The sequence below is a fragment of the Pleurodeles waltl genome, chromosome 6, assembly GCF_031143425.1.
Source record: "Pleurodeles waltl isolate 20211129_DDA chromosome 6, aPleWal1.hap1.20221129, whole genome shotgun sequence".
NCBI classification, from domain to species: domain Eukaryota; kingdom Metazoa; phylum Chordata; class Amphibia; order Caudata; family Salamandridae; genus Pleurodeles; species Pleurodeles waltl.
The window spans coordinates 131,986,525-132,002,956 of NC_090445.1; the positions used below are offsets into that span (position 1 = coordinate 131,986,525).

The 16,432-nt window shown below is 43.9% G+C and overlaps 1 protein-coding gene across 2 annotated transcripts in view; it reads right to left on the reverse strand.

Moving 5' to 3' along the window:
• GIP (gastric inhibitory polypeptide) overlaps positions 1–16,432 on the reverse strand; it is a 66,011-nt gene that overhangs the window by 13,518 nt on the left and 36,061 nt on the right. The window contains exon 5 of one of the 2 annotated variants that reach the window (XM_069242362.1): positions 10,422–10,499. The exons of the other annotated variant lie outside the window; for it this stretch is intronic. Coding sequence (XP_069098463.1) covers positions 10,422–10,499 — 78 coding nt within the window. The remainder of the gene's footprint in view (positions 1–10,421; positions 10,500–16,432) is intronic. 2 annotated transcript variants of the gene reach the window in all.

The following is a 16,432-nucleotide window of genomic DNA, read 5'->3' on the forward strand; positions in this document are numbered from 1 at the left end:
GCTTGCTTGAAGGTATCTCCAACTTCCTGGTGAAGGATGCACCTTGGAGAGGGGTCTGTAACTTTGCCTTGAATCTTGGGTTTGGAAGCTACTTTGAGGGCTAAGAAATCTAGTCTCTTACTGCCCCCTTAAGAACAAAACAAGGTCCAGGTGCTGACCATCAGAACCTCTGTGGTATTAAAACCTCTTTATTGAGATTGGGAATGTATGGAGAGTCCTGAGGATGACCCTGATGTGTCCATCTGTCACAAACTAAGACCCTGAAGATGGAAATGTTACTTAAATGTAATATTAGTTCTCCAACTAGTGTTTTTTTTTTTTTCAGAGTCAAAAATCGGTTGACCTAAAATTGGATAAGTATATCAATGGAAGACAGTACAGCAGTTCCATACATATATGGAGTCTTATGTGGCAGTAATGAAGATGGTCAGCTACATGTTCATATCTCTATTTAGCTTCCATGGACCGCACAACATCTTAAACAGAGGTAATATCCTGAAACAACGCAAGGTTTTATCTATTATATCCATCATGATAAGTAAATATGTATGTATGGGGTATTTGGTTATAGCATATCTAGCCGAAAAGACAGTGGAGAGCTGTGCAGGGTGAAAGGTAAGTATACAGATAAACGAAGTTGCTGGTTACTTTATTGTTACTGTATTCAGTGGCATAATGAAACTTGAGGGAGCCCCCTGCAAAGCACATGGATGGGCCCCCTAACCTGGACCCAGTCAGGCGTTCTCATGTCAGGAGCCCGCCACCCATGCACAGCCGGCTGTGCTGACGGGGCCCCCTGGAGACGCTGGGGCTACTGCTACATCACTGACAATTGTGATTTAGAGTTCTCTAGAGAGGTGTGTCTTCAACTATTTCATAAATTGGAGCAGCTTTGAGTAGGTCTTTATGGATACAGGGATTTTACAGATCCTGTGTGCATAGATGAAAAAGGACTGCTGCCTTGTTTCTTTTCTTTTTACACTTTGTACACTCCAATCTGAAAGTGACCAGGCTGCAGGTGTGCAGAGAACCACCAGATGAAGTGACCTTGACCATAAGATCGGCAGGGGTGGTGTCATAATGGGTTAGTAAATGGTGCAGCTGATTTTGAAGATGGTGCTGGCCAGCTTGTTGATCTTTACTTTCGGTCCTAGATGAGATGTGCTGTCGCATGTAAGATGTCCTTAAGGAGTGCCAGTGTGAAGTCTGGGATGCCACTGAGCAGGGTGTTATCATCATCCAGATCCAAGAGTTTGAGGGCTTGAACAGCAGTATATGCGATGTGGGGGAACTGATTAAGTTCACTTGGGGTTCAACATTCGTAGCAAGCCAGGTAATAAATAGTCAGGCCACTTTTTTTGAATGGGAGATAAAGATATCACTCTAATATAAGAAACTGTATCAACCTATCAGTTCAAAGGGAAGTACAATAAAAATAGTCCATATTTGGTACAGACAGGATAGTTTAGAAGTAACCATGGGGACCAAGCCGCATCTTTAAACCTCAGGGAGAGCTGGAGATCCATAGTAAAACCAGATTGCAAAAATGGGCAAAAAAATTCAAATTCATGACACCATAAGAGTAAGCAATAGCTAGAATTGGGCCTCACAGGCTGCCATCTAAAGTTCTTCACAGGTATCAAAATCTGCTACTAATCAACTGTGGAAGCAGATTAAATTCTGGTGCACCTCAACCACTCCAGCAGCCACCTGTTCGATCTTTTGTTGGAAAACTGCAGGCTTAGCTGAAAAAATGGAAGATTACAACTCACTGTTATACCAGAACATGACATCTGCTGTTTCCAGGAAACACGGGCGACAAAAAATCATCTCAGATGGATTAACTTCTTATTTGAGCCTATCTCTAAATGCACGCAAAGGAGGCTGAGTGGTGGCTTAGCAATATGAATTAGTAGAGAATACAATAAAAGCATCTGGAGAATCATTGAAGGATCTGCTGCAACCTGTGGTGGTCTACACTATTAAAACAGATGGAAGCCAGAAAACTTTCCAAAGTTAGCCACTCAAATAAACAGCATTAATGAGCTACAGCTTGGGGATCTGATTAAGTGAAAATGTAACATCAATTCAATTCACACCTTTATTCAGATGTAAAAAAAACACCCATAAAAGTACAACCAAGACAGGTAAAGCCTGCATTCACAGGTATTCAACTGAAGTAAAAAAGATGGCAAGACATCAGTAGAAGTACGGTAAAAACATAACATTGTAATATTTAAATATAAAAGCATAGCTGCCATAGGAATAATAACCCAATGCCTCATAGGATATCAGTCAAACTGCAAAGTGCGTTCAGAATGAACCTCTAGCTTCACGAAATATCTACATAAAAATAACAGTCTATATCCACCAGTGGTTGAAAGAAATTTAGAGCTAGACTACACAGCTGTGAGTTGTGTTTCCTAATCAATGGGATCAAAAAATGTTTGGTGTATTTTATAGAACATGTTTACAGAACAAAAAGAAATGCAACAGTGTCTGAGAGGAAAAACCATGGCACAGGCAGCAGCAGGCAGAAACAGCTCTGAAGTGACCCAGTTGGAAGCAAAATAATGGTTTCTGCCCTGAATCAAAACTTTAGGGATCTTTTCCATTGTCTTTCTGTCAAAACTGGGTATTGCTTCTAGTCACAGGAAGGCTTCAGATACAAATAAGCTAAAATGGAAGCTTTCTCACATTCCGCAATGATGCTTTGCGAGCGTGCACATTCTAAAACAAGCATTTGCAATGCAATGGGTCTCGCGTTTGCTCATGTTAGAGCTGATCGCGTTGTAAACTCCTAACCCGACTTTTCACCTATCGGGCAAAAGTGCATTTATGTACATAACCCGAAAAAGTGAAATTAACTATGTAAAGCGCTCGACTTCTGCCAAGCGAGATAGCGCTGGTAATTAGAGAAAAAGAAGTCCACGAGCCCGATGGAAAACAGCGAGCCTCGCTTGTTTTCTGTACTTGGTCACTGCGCTCTAGGAGGGCTAGCCACCGGAAAAGGCATGACGTATGCGTACCTTCGACTAATGAAAGCAAGCAGATTTCATTAGGCAAGCCCACGAACCAATAAAAAACACTGACGTGACGTTGACAGGGCTCTGAGCCCTTTTCTAAACACTAAAGCGTCTCGCTGCGATACGCATGCGTGAGCGCGTGCAACGCAGGCTCGACCCTAAAAAGGCCTTTTAGAATCTTTTTGTCGGACCTGCGACTAGACCTAGGCTCATCAAAAAGGGAGGACTTCCCTAGCTCATTATGGGTTTTCTTTACATAGGGGATACTGAGACACTTATCGCATGCAAGACACTCTTTGATGATGAGCTAATTCAGGACTGCTTCCTTACTTTGCCATAGGGAAATCTGGAGAAGTGAGGGGCTCACTTTAATATGATCCACTATATAACTAAGTCCAAGTTCCTTGTGGCATATAAAATGTGAAGAGGTCGAGGGGACAGTCAAGACCCTTCTGCAGATTTTCCTCCAACTAAATAGCAGCACAATTTTCAGTACCCCAAGTCTCTGCTACAGGCACACACTGAGTTTTGTAAATGTGTAATAGCTGTAATAACGAGGCTACCCTTCCCCTCCACCCAGGGGCTGGGAATGTTAAAAAGGGTCCCCACCGCTCGGGACAGCTTCAATTGGTGGTAAATAAATTGGGTGCCCATGAATCAAATGTGATCCCGAAATAGTAAAACAATTAGTCATTTCTAAACGCTTGTTACTTGTTGGCACAGGGGCTCTACCAACCCTGGGAACATCTGCGCAAACATTGCATAAAGAAGGGCTTATTGTATTAATATAAAGTATCAGTAGAAGTGGTGCCAAAACACACCCCTGCCTTTCGCTGTGAGAAATTGGAAATTTGTAGGCGAATGCTCCGTTAATCCCATGTCTGATTATCGCGCTCTTGTTCTCGTGAAGAACTGCTAAAAAAAACACAAGGGCCACAACCACACCCATTGTTTGAAGGATTATCTAGAGCAAAAATCGAATTATACAAACAAAATCTGTGCATAGGTCCATAAATGCAAAATAGAGTGGATAGTGTTGACCAATCGTGTACCTGCCAATTATTACATTCAAATTTAGGCTCTGTTCTATGGGCCCCACACATTTCCTAAAACCCTACTGGCCTCTATTAACGATGAAATTCTGTGTAGCCCTATCACAGATGCTGTTGTAAATAACCAGCCCAAGAATTTTAACAGAGGTGTCAATAAGAGAACTTGTGCAATAGCATCTCAGATCTGAGCGATCACCTTTTTTTAAAGATCACAATAATGGCCGAAGAAGACCACGAACTAGGTTGAAGTAAATGAGGTTGGCTGTTAAAAACATTCATCAGCAAAGGCTCCCAAATATCTGGATTGCATTTAACCAAGTCTATTGGAACTCTGTCGGGGCCAGGTGCTTTCCCTTTAGGGCTCTGCTGAATAGCCTTGATAATCTCACAAAGAGGAAAGGACAGTTGCAGCTGAGATTTGTAAGAGAAAAAAAGTTCCTGAAACAGCTGTGTCAGGAATTTCAGAACAGTAGGTTTGAGAGCAGTGAGCCACCCACGCTGCATTAGAGCTATGACAACTAACTGAGGATTCAGAGCTACTTAGGGTTCTGGTGGTAGTTAGAGTAGCTCAAAAGGCGTTCAGATTTTTTGTTTAAACCTCATGGCCCAGATTTTTCCAGTTCAAGATGTTAATCTCAATTTGCCTGTTTTGATTGTTGTTTTATAAAACCTGCATAAAACAGTTACTTCAGTGGAGTTCCAGGGGATGGCATTGAGAGCTTTACACAACTGCCTATTGGCTACAGAGAAAGCATTATTGAGTCATCTAAGTCTGGTGTAGTGGTTCCTGAGGGTTTTTAACATAGCGTATTAAATGCAGTTACAGATATCGACAAAGGAGAGAACAGCTAACTATATCCTTCATCATCCATACAACTTAAGAAAGCCTGCCTATTTCTTTTATAGATTCAAGAAAGTGGGAGGCCTTCAGCTTTCCCAAGACGGGCATAAGCCCGTCTCAGAAAGGTTGTGGTCTATGGATCACAACCTCTAAATTCTTCACCTTTATTATTGGTAATAACAGAGCTGCTTCTAGGGAGCTGTGACCCCCAAAACTCCATGGTCCAAAAAGTTAACAAGCCACTAAAGATAAAAATACAATCAATAATTGATGCAGAGCATCTACCCATGAAGATTGGTAGAAAATGTTCACTGGTTCCCATTAGATCCATGACATTGCACAGATCATGTGATGCTGTGTAACCCCCAAGTCCTCTTCCAGGGGAACCTCATCAATAGTCATAAGTACTGAATAGTCCAGCCCGCCTGCAGGGACCTGGGAGCACATATTAAATATTACATATAAATATAATAATATATATATCTATATGCAGCATTTAATAAAGCACTAAAATGTCTAAAGCATTTTGAATTTGAATTTTAAATCAGTTGTTTATCAGCAACTTATTTCTGTCAACCACAGAAGAAAAAGCTCAGACCTGTTTCACAACCATTATTTAAAAGGAAAATGAAAGGGTATAAGAGGCATTTTAGCCAATAGGCACCACTGAAAACACAAGAGAGAAAACTGGCACCGTGCCTTGAAGACCCCCAAGACCCCATGTATCCCATCATGCCTCACAGGTGACAGGTCAGTTATTTTTTCCAGTTCCTACTGATAGGATCCTGGAGCACTGAACTCTCTTTTTTTTGACAATTTTGTCAGAAAACCTATTTGAAACCTTTCAGATACCATTTGTTTTTGAAAGATTTAAGTACCTATTGTACAAACAACTGTTTTCCTGGCAGAAAAATATATCTTTTTCTGCCAAACATGCCTTCACTCTTTGTGAAGTGCCCTTCCTGTGGTAAAAAAAAAAAAGGCTCAGACTGACACCCACTCTTGTGGTCATTATGACTTTGGCGGTCTTCCACAGGTGCCAGAAGATCACGAGTGCCCACCATATTACGGATACTGCTGGATTTCCGCCACACTTCGGGCGGAAATCCAGCAGTAGTCGTGGTGGCGGGCGGAGGCGCTAGGCGGTTCCATCATCGGCCCGCCCCACCAGAAGAACTCCGCCCGCCGTATTATGTGCAATAATATGGCGTGGTGGTGGCTTGCTGGTGGGGTGCTGCCGGAGCTGGAAGCACCTGTTCCCATACCCTGTCAGACAACCTCCTCCCCGGACTAGGTAAGTTGATCGTCCAACAAGGGAGGGGTGTGTTGTGTGTGTGAGTGTGTGTTGTCTGCGTGTGTGCATGAATGTGTGTATGCGTGGTTGTATGCGTCTGAATGTAGAAGCGAGTGTGTGTATGCATGTTAAGAGTGTATGCGTGTGTGTATGCGAGAATGAGTGTTGTGGTGAATGCGTGTTTGTCTGCATGAGTATGCGTGTTTGGGTGGGTATGCTTGGGTGAATGCATGTATGAGTGCTGAGGTGAATGTGAGTATGGATGCGTGTGAGTGAATGCGTGTATGTAAGTGTAGGTGAATGAATATATGCGTGGTGCGTGTGGGTGTCTGTGTGCATGTGCATGTATGCGGGGAGGGGGTGCTGTGTCTGGAGGGAGGGTGGGGGTCTGTGTCTAGAGAGGGGTGAGGGAGGGGGCGCTATGTGGAGGGGAGTCGGGGGAGCTGTGTCTGGAGGTGGGGTGGGGGTCCCGTGTGTGGAGGGGGCTGGGGAGGGTTAGTTCTTTTGGGGGGGGTAGTCGTCTACCGGTGACAGGGAAGAAATTCCCTGTCACCTGTAGCCTTTCCCCCAGAGTTTTTGTGGCATTGCTACCGCCTTGGAAACCCTAGTGGAAAGGCGGCTCCTAATAAAGCCGGCGGTCTTCTGTGAACCGCTGGGTTTGAGAGGCACATCTCCGGCCCAGCAGCTCCAACCGCCATGGCGGTATGAGTGGAGATGTGGCGGGTTGGCCTCTGCCAACCTGCCACACTCATAATGAGGCTGTCTTCACCGCCACCTTTGCCCCGGCAGTCAGGAGACTGTCTGTATTGTGTGTCAACCAGAGTCCCATTGACCGTACTGTCAAAAGCTTGATCACTATTACTCACTGGTGCAAACGAGCTCTCTGGGGGCTTCACCATTGCACAATGTCCCTAACTGGCGTTAAAATCACCTGCAAGAATCAGGTGTAGCTCCTGACCCAGGGTACGATACTTAGTATTGATAAAATCAGTAAATGCAAACAGTGTTGGAACTTAGTATTTGGTGAGTTTGAAAGGTAATTTTTATAATCGTTAATCAAATAAACACAGAAACCAAAATTTCCCTTAGCAGTCTCAGTTTGAAAATCATAGCTTGTCATTTCCATGACCTGCGCTTTAGCTTTCAGGGACAGATTGATCCATATAGACAAGCCCCCAGAAGCACACCCGTGCTTGGAAAGTGTAGCTAGAATGCTAAAGCATTTGTAACCATCATAGTCCACCAATTGGGTGTGCCATGTCTCTTGAAAAAATAAGATATAATAGTCCCTTGTAAACAGTTGCCAATCCGGCTGACTCATCTTAGAACGAAGGCCCACTATGTTCCAACCAAGTATTCCTAGATTGGTGGGATGTGAGGTAGATTCCGTTTTGGGTACCAAGCACTGGGGAGAGTAAACAGATTGCATGAATTCTGCTCCCTGGTTCACAGCCTCGGTATGTAGGACTAAATTGTTTAAGGCTAAATCGGACAGAATTGCAAATCTTTTCCTGTCATCCAAAGCCAAAAGTTGCCCTTGGATTGAAAGTATCATAGGGGGCTTGTAAAAAAACCCGAGGGGCAGGGTAACATCCTCGCTACAACTGAGTTCCAGACTTCCCTTCTAAGAAAACAGGTTCCTCACGTATAGAGAATTTTGAAAATTGACCACAATGTTGTACCCGGCTCTTTTTTTCTTTGAGGACTGCAACCATCCCACTCTACGGGCCGTCAGAATCTTGTTGCAACTAACCATATTGAATCCTCTATTCATACACAGCCATTGGATAACTTTATTCCGGGGTTGGCTCCAAGATTCATTCTGACTCTGCCTTACAGGCGGGACTACAGCCAGCACCACCACATAAGGGCTAGACGATGATGGCAAGTCTATGACCATTGTTAGCAGCTGCCCCTTCTCTGCCTACACCATTACCTACTGAGGTTTCATTATCGATACATGATATGTTACAATGTGCAGGCCTCTGCTCAGTCGAGAGTCTGTGCTCAGTTAGTGATTTTATTTGATATAACCCCAACCACCACTCCAGCATGCTATCAGTCAAATTAATTCTTCGATGCAATGTGGATTCCACAACCACCTTGCGCTTACCCATGGTGGATCAGGAATCTTTCTAAATAGCTTGAGAACACAGGACCTAAGGACCTCCTGATGTAAGCAATAGGGGTCCAGCTCAGCCTTGGTGAACTGCGGTAGAAGACAAAGTGCTAAAGGCGCTGAGGCTGTGGTGCTCCTCCTCCTGCCCCCTGCACTAGCAGCAGAGACTTGTGGGCCTTGGAGTCCTTAGCCCTGTGTTTTCGTGTCCCAGGAGAAGATAAAGCTCTATAAGTGCTGGGGCTGTAATGCTCCTCCCCCTGGCACCACCACCAGCAAAGAGATGTAAGAACAGCAGCTCCTAATACAGGCATTTGAAAATGTGTTCAAGAAAATGTCAAGTTACTTTTTTTTTTTTTTACAAATTGGCTGCCTAGAACAAAGAGGTGGAATAAAAACAAATTTGAATGGTATAGTAGAGAATACATGGAGAAAAGGGAGAGTTGACTAGAGCGCTGCGGTTATGGCATTGCAGAACTCTGGGTGATCTTGTTTTTATATCCTAAAAGTAAGAATACGAAACTCTTGTAGGACCCAAGAAAAGATGAGACACAGGTGATTTTGGAAGGCACTAAAATGCCTGTGCATGATAACCACCTCAGAAAATCTGGGAGATTCTAGCATGGGCTGCACTGGCAATCTACAGTGGCTTACTAATGAAGTAAGTGCAGAAGACAAGGTCACACATTTTAGAAACTCGTCCTGTGTACTAGAAATGTATGCTTGGCAGCCATGAGACCAATCATTTACACTCAAGCATGAAAACGCTCTGTGATAGCAGAAGGAATTGCACCAGCAGAGGTAAAAGCTGCCACCAGCAGTCAGAAACCTAATAAAACGCCTTGTCCAGATATTGTTTCAGGTGACCTATTCCCTGCAAATCCAAAATTGTAGATACCAACCTCACTGCTATGTACAACCACGTTATCAAGAGCAGCTATCCCCTTGATTCCTAGAGATTGTCAATTATTGTGTCAATATTCAAGAAAGACGTGCAACATGGCCTGGCAAACTATCAACGGATCTCCCTGCGGAACTAGGAAAATCTATGGTAGTCATGCTAAACCATACCAAATAGTGGACCAATAGTCATAGTATTAGCAGTTTGGGCAGCCTCCAAGCTGGATTCAGGAGACGAGTAGGCCCGATAGAGCAGGTATTTTGGGTATATTTGATAAGCACAAACTATGGCCAGGGCAAACATGTCCCCTTGTTTGCTACCTTTATTAATCTGAAAACGCATGGGATCCCATGAATTGTGCAGGGCTATGGCAAGGGCAACCTCAAGAAGGCGTGCCGGAGTATCTGCTTACTACTTTACATAATTTGCAAGAACAATCAAAAGCAAGATCAGGTATTGAAGCCACGGAGAGTCCAGAAATCTAGATCACAACTGGGGTTAGGCAGGGTTGTGTACTACCTCCCCCAACCCTCATCAGTCTGTAGACAAGCAATATATGTGGCTACAGTCCTAATCTCAAACTAGAAACAACGAACCTGGGTAGCGAAAACACTGTAATCCTTTTGTTTACATGCTATGCAGTGGTATTGGCACTAACTGAGACAACAAGATGTCATCAGAAGCTCAGCTTTTCTATCAAGATTATTCCCTGAGAAATAATTTTTCACTTTAACTATACAGGTCTCTGAATCGACAATAGGCTGCTCTGGATACCACAAGTAGAAACAATCTGATCCCACAGTGCGAAAATGCATGTGGGCAGTCATAACTTGTAAGAGCAAAATAGAAACTGACCCCATAAGTGATTTAATTCAGGTGTTTAAATGAAAGCAGTAGCTGCAGCGATATACGGAGATGAACTTTCGGTTTCCACATCAGTATTATGTATAGCACCCAGTCATGAGAGGAGTAACCTGCGTTTATTGTTTGATATTATAGTTTCCGTAGCCTATTTTGTTTACTTCCTATGACTGGTACCGAGGCCTTAAAGTACTGGTCACCTGCATGGTCTAGTCCGCGCTAACGAACACTCCTAACGAATAAATAAATAACTAATCCTGATGGGTAAATATCTTTTGTATGAAAATCTCCAGCGTGAAAGTGTATGCAATTTGTATAGAACTAACTCACCTCCGGGGGCAAAGATCTTCAGAAACCATAAAATCCAATATCTTCTGGCTTAAAGTGGCCTTCACGTCTGCTGGAAAGCTAAGAAATGAGTAATGTAAATTGATATTGGAACAATAAAGGAGTATTCATGCCATGTTAGCTTTGATGTTGCTCTAAGTAGATCGAATACATAATATACATTTCCATTATAATAACATAAATCCATGTCGGTCCTCCAAATGATTCAAAATAAATGTATATACTAATATGCTCTAATTTGCATTTCCAATCCCGTTTCACTTAGAACATATGGACAGATTGTTAATGCTGCATCTAGGATTAGCTAGTTTTCTTGTCCCTACCTCCTTCCCAGATCATAGTGCATGCTAGAACTGCAAGCAGAATCGAGAAAAAGCTTCTCCAAAACATGGCGTGTCCTTAAAGGTCTTGTAGACGTATCTAGTCTGAGCATTCTAATCTTGCACACCACCCCGGACAACTAGAAGTAGCTTCCTGATGATGCTTGCTCATCTTTTGTTTTTTCTGCACATGAGCAGGCCTAAAGGGAGTTTTTTTGGGGTGAAATCTAAATTGTTTTTACTTCTCTTCCCGGAGATGGCATTTTTGGAATTGATGTATTAACTTTGATTTAACTCAGGGGAAAAAATACTTAGATAAATGACCCCTTCCGCTCATGCTGCTGAGGCGCAGAAGTGCATTTGGTGCAGCAGTTTCCTCTCTGTGGCTACTTCTCACAAAACTTGCATGGGGCGCTAACATCTCTGTGCAAGAATTCAGTTATGGTGGCTGAGGATAAGACTTCTTTTGCTGTTGAAACTGTGTTCAGAACCTCAGGAGACCACCGGCTTTGTAACAAAGCACAGCAGATTATATTTTAGTAAGAGAGAACTTCGAAAGGTTGTAGTGCCCTTTTCACCATTGCCTGAAGATTGCATTGCCCAGTTCTTGGACCCTCAGTGTCTATTCAAGAGGTAATTCCAGCTGCAACACCATTTGAAAGTACCCTTTGGTTGGAAAGTATCTAGTAAGACATAGTCAAACTTATTGAAACCACATAAGGTCTATGAAGTACTGCAGAGGAGTGCTCCTGCATTGGAACACAACCCAAAAGGCCCAGAAAACTATGGGGTAGATGAGGCTCCCAAATACTCCATGAGGGCCAAAATCCCCACTCTTGAATTCCAACACTTGAGCACCTGTGTACTGTCTTCTGGTGCCATTATTCTGGGGAGCATGAAAAATACAAATCCATTTGCCACCACCCTTAGGTTGTACTATATATGTTTACAGTCTCTGGTACAGGGTACAAGGGTCTTCTAAAGATGCTCCTCCATGTGTTCATTGCACGTACCACAATAGTAGAGGGTAAATGAAGAGAAAAAGAAAAAAGTGCAACAGTTCAGCACCAGTACCATTGTGGTGTGTCCTGCTTTAGGGAATTTGAGGTTTATACCCAGGCTGAAAGTATTAAGACACTGAGTACACCTGTAGGTGACTTGGGAACAAGGATGGCGTTTTAATCTTCACACTTTTTATGTTCCATCTGGGAAAACTTCTCATCTAAATTGCTAGACACAATTGAAGCACCTTTTTCTGTTGCCGAAGCTGCCACAAGTAAGGGCAATACCTTCCCGTAGCCCATTTGTTGATTAACACCACTGATTATCACATGCAAGCAACAAGTGTCACTTCGTAGGGTGACTAACTGGACAGTTTAGTTACATAAAAAAAACTCCAGGCAGAGAGGTAATATCCAAGGTTAATAATTATAGAGGAGCCTTGCACTCAGAAACCCGGAATTGTAGTAGATGAGGACAAGATCCCACAGGAGCAGAATACCAGATGGACCAGAAGAGATCAAGATTCTGGGAAAGATCTCTGAAGAAATAAATTGGGGACAGAAATCGGTAAAAAGGCAAATAACCTGCCTACAAAAGAAATTCCAGAACGTTTGTGCAGCTCAGTACTGATGGTTGCAACTTCTCATATAGGGAGAAGCAGGAAGTGGCATACAGGAACTTAAATCGCCATAAAGATAGATATAGACATAATATAGATATAGACATAATAGCACATGTAACACAGGTAGTGGAAGAGATGTCGGTTTGGTCAAAACTAATATGTCACTGCCCTTTTTGGAAGAAGGAGAAACAGAAGAGACCAGGAAGGGTGCCATCTTGTCTAGAGCCTAAGAGCTATTATAAGAATTGGGAATTTACTCAGAGCGTGAGATTAGTGAAAAAACATTCCCCACAGGCTAGCATCAGAAATAATTCATTGAATGTGAAGGCCCGAATTTAAAGAAGACAGTACTCATCGGCATCCTACTATAGCAGGGCAGTGAGGAACCCAGAGCCTTCTCTCCGGAAAGATAGTGCAGGCAAGGAACTAACGCACAGCCCACAACCCAGATGAGGAAGACACGCACAGAGGATAAACTTCAGTCTGCCACAGACTCAGCAGTACACCTGGGTTCCCACAAACTTGTTCACCTTCCTTTTCAACAGATAACCTCAAAGGTTAAACAGAACTAACCTTCCATCATAATGAGTAGTGAAACTGACCAATAAATAGTGATGTTACTTCCTGTCCCTACAGGTTTCTGTTTCCTGTTCCCCCCATCCCAACTGCCCCTGCACCGCCTGCCTCCAAAAAATGGAACACAATTAGTTCTCTTCTGAGTCGCAGTGCAGTTGGATTCACTTCAGTGGTTCAATGCCTGCTGAAATTCTTGATTGTGGAACAGTGCTTTTTCTGAAGATAAGTTGATCACTTAGGGGGTCATTCTGACCCTGGCGGCCGGTGACCGCCAGGGTCACCGACCACGGGAGCACCGCCAACAGGCTGGCGGTGCTCCCAAGGGCATTCTGACCGCGGCGGTTCAGCCGCGGTCAGAAAGGGTAAACCGGCGGTCTTCCGCCGGTTTACCGCTGCCCCATTGAATCCTCCATGGCGGCGGAGCGCGCTCCGCCGCCATGGGGATTCAGACACCCCCTACCGCCATCCTGTTCATGGCGGGAAACCCGCCATGAACAGGATGGCGGTAGGGGGTGCCGCGGGGCCCCTGGGGGCCCCTGCAGTGCCCATGCCAATAGCATGGGCACTGCAGGGGCCCCTGTAAGAGGGCCCCACAAAGTATTTCAGTGTCTGCTTTGCAGACACTGAAATACGCGACGGGTGCAACTGCACCCGTCGCACCCCTGCAACTACGCCGGCTCAATTCTGAGCCGGCGTCCACGTTGGAGGGGCATTTCCGCTGGGCCGGCGGGCGCTCTTTTGGAGAGCGCCAGCCGGCCCAGCGGAAATGTTTGAATGGCCGCCGCGGTCTTTTGACCGCGGTGCGGTCATTTGTCGGCGGTACCTTGTCTGAATGACCCCCTTAGTCTTTTCGGCGTAATTCTTCTTTGGGACCGTACCTCTCTGTTCAGCTGATGTTTCCACAGCTTGATCACCTGAAGGTTTTTTAAGCCATTTTGCGTTTTCCTCTTCTCAGGTGGGTCATCTCTACCAACACCTGTTGCTTACATGTAATCTGTAGGAGTCCTGTTGCTACCGGATGGCATCGCCCCATCTTGGGGAAACTAAGACTTGACAGTTCCAGAGCAATTGACAAGTTGACACAATGACTAGAGCTATAGATAGCTCCGCCTGTATGCGAAGACTCCTGTGGCTCAGGTCTTAGGGCCAGATGTAGGAAGATTCCAAATTGCAAGTCGCAATTTGGAATGCAGAAAGGTGTCTCAGACACCTTCTGCAACTCGCAATGGGGTCGCAAAGACCCACCTCATTAATATTAATGAGGTGGGTCGCAATTTGCAACCCCATTGCGAGTAGGGGCACTCACGGGGATGGTGGCCTGCTGGAGACAGCAGACCACCATGTCCGTGACTACTTTTTAATAAAGCAGTTTATTATTTTTCAAAGTGAAACCCGTTTTCCTTAAAGGAAAACGAGCTGCACTTTGAAAAACAAACCGAAACCTTTAGTTTCGGTATTTTTCAGGGCAGGTAGTGGTCCATTGGACCACTGCCTGCTCTGAAAAACTATATTTTTTTCCAGACACAAAGGGGAAGGGGTCCCATGGGGACCCCTTCCCGTTTGCGCCTGGGTTAACATCCACTTCAAGTGGATGGTAACTGCGCTTTCATTTGCGACCGCTTTTGCGGTCGCAAATGAAAATGAATAGCATTACGAGTCGCAAATAGGAAGGGAACACCCCTCCGACTCGCAAAATGCATTTCTGCATTCCGGTGAGGCTTTTGCAACTCGCAAACGTCGTTTTTCGCCATTTGCTAGTCGCAAAACCCTTGCTACATCTGGCCCTTAGTTCCTTATGAGGCCATTTGGTTCAAGTTCATGAACTAGTAACGTACGTGGGAACACTTAAACAGGGCTAGCACAACTATGTCTCAGAGTTGCATTTTCTCAGGACAACAGTTGACTGCCATTCTACAAATCCATTCAAAAGCGTAGTTTCATGCAGACAGTCATACGGTTTTCAATGTTTATACCAGAAAATGTCGTTTTTTTCCTACTGAGAACAAATCTGCATGACTTCCTTTGGGTTTGTCTATTACTGTCATCAATAATTAAGTAGCAAACTCATTGGCCTTCTATTACACAAAACCAAAGAGTAATGAAAATAATATATAAATGTCATTTTTGGAGACTCATTTACACCCCATATCGACTCTCCTTTAGAGTGCCATAAATAATCTCCAAAGTATCAACATGAAATTCAGAAGTATCTGCTTCTTGGAGCTGTAAAAATAACTGGGTATGAACGTGGAGAAGGGCCAGGGGTTTTTGCCAGATGGTTTCTTGTCCCCAGAAAGACCAGAAGTCTTTACATGTATGACCTGTGAAAATGTCTCCTTTTGGCCATGTTTCACATGATAATTACAGTACAGATTCGGGATGTGTTGTGTCCACTCAGTGGCTGGGATCTTTGGAGCTCCAATATGCCTACTTTCTTACTCCCATCCACGACACAAAGAGGGTATTCAGTGTCTCCAGGTGTGCAATCTGGGTCAGCACGATCAGTTTAGCTGTTTTGTGTTCAGCCTTAAGTGAATTCCAATGATTTTACAAATGTGCTTTATGTGTTAGCCTTTCATCATCACCTGCAGGAGTTAACCTATACATTTAGCTAATCAAGGGATTGATTAAAGGTTAGTCTCTGGAGAAGAAGACAGCCAACAACTTCCTGTTTGTGTACAGCACCACAACATTCGTGCATTCTATAAAGCTCAAAATGTCTGTCAGACTACTGTTTATCTATTTTTCTCTGAGTATGGCCTAGACACTAGAGTGTGTAGAAGTGGTGAAGGAGATAGTTAATGACTCGTCATCAATACCCAAGACATATGCATGATTATTTCAGAGGATTGGCGGCCTCGCTGCCCTGCATTGGCTTTTGCAGTTGGTGCATTCTATGAAGGCTTGAAGCTCTCATTTTCAAATGTCCATTGGCGGAAAACTTGAAGCTCTCATTTTTGGACTGACAAGATGAACCACATAGATATAGTTCCTCTTGCTTATTTGAAAATGAAAGCTCCAGCTCTCCCTTCAGTAGACCAACTGTGAGAACTAGAATCGAAGACTGTCCTTATCTCTATCTTATTTGTCAACTCAATCATGAAGGTTTCAAGAATCCATCCTTCTCAAGGGACTTTCCTTTTCAGCAGCCAGCTAAATAATAATGATAGCCGCCAACTCCTCTCCTATTGATTGGTAGCACACTGTCAGAGCCAAAACGTTCAAAAATTGTAGTCAGCTCAGTATTGTAAGCTCCAAATACATGATATGAAATTAAAAGCCATGTTTTTCTTGCTTGGTTCATTCTTTCCCTTTTTACAAAGGAAGGTTGTTGGAACCCTACCAGACAGAACCACAAGATTACTCCACTTGAGCAAGAAGAATGGAACAAAATATTGCTTCCTTTATCAGCTAGCTGTCCAGCTGCGGACCTGGGTAATTTCCAAGAACATCTTTTTCATAGCTGTTCATCT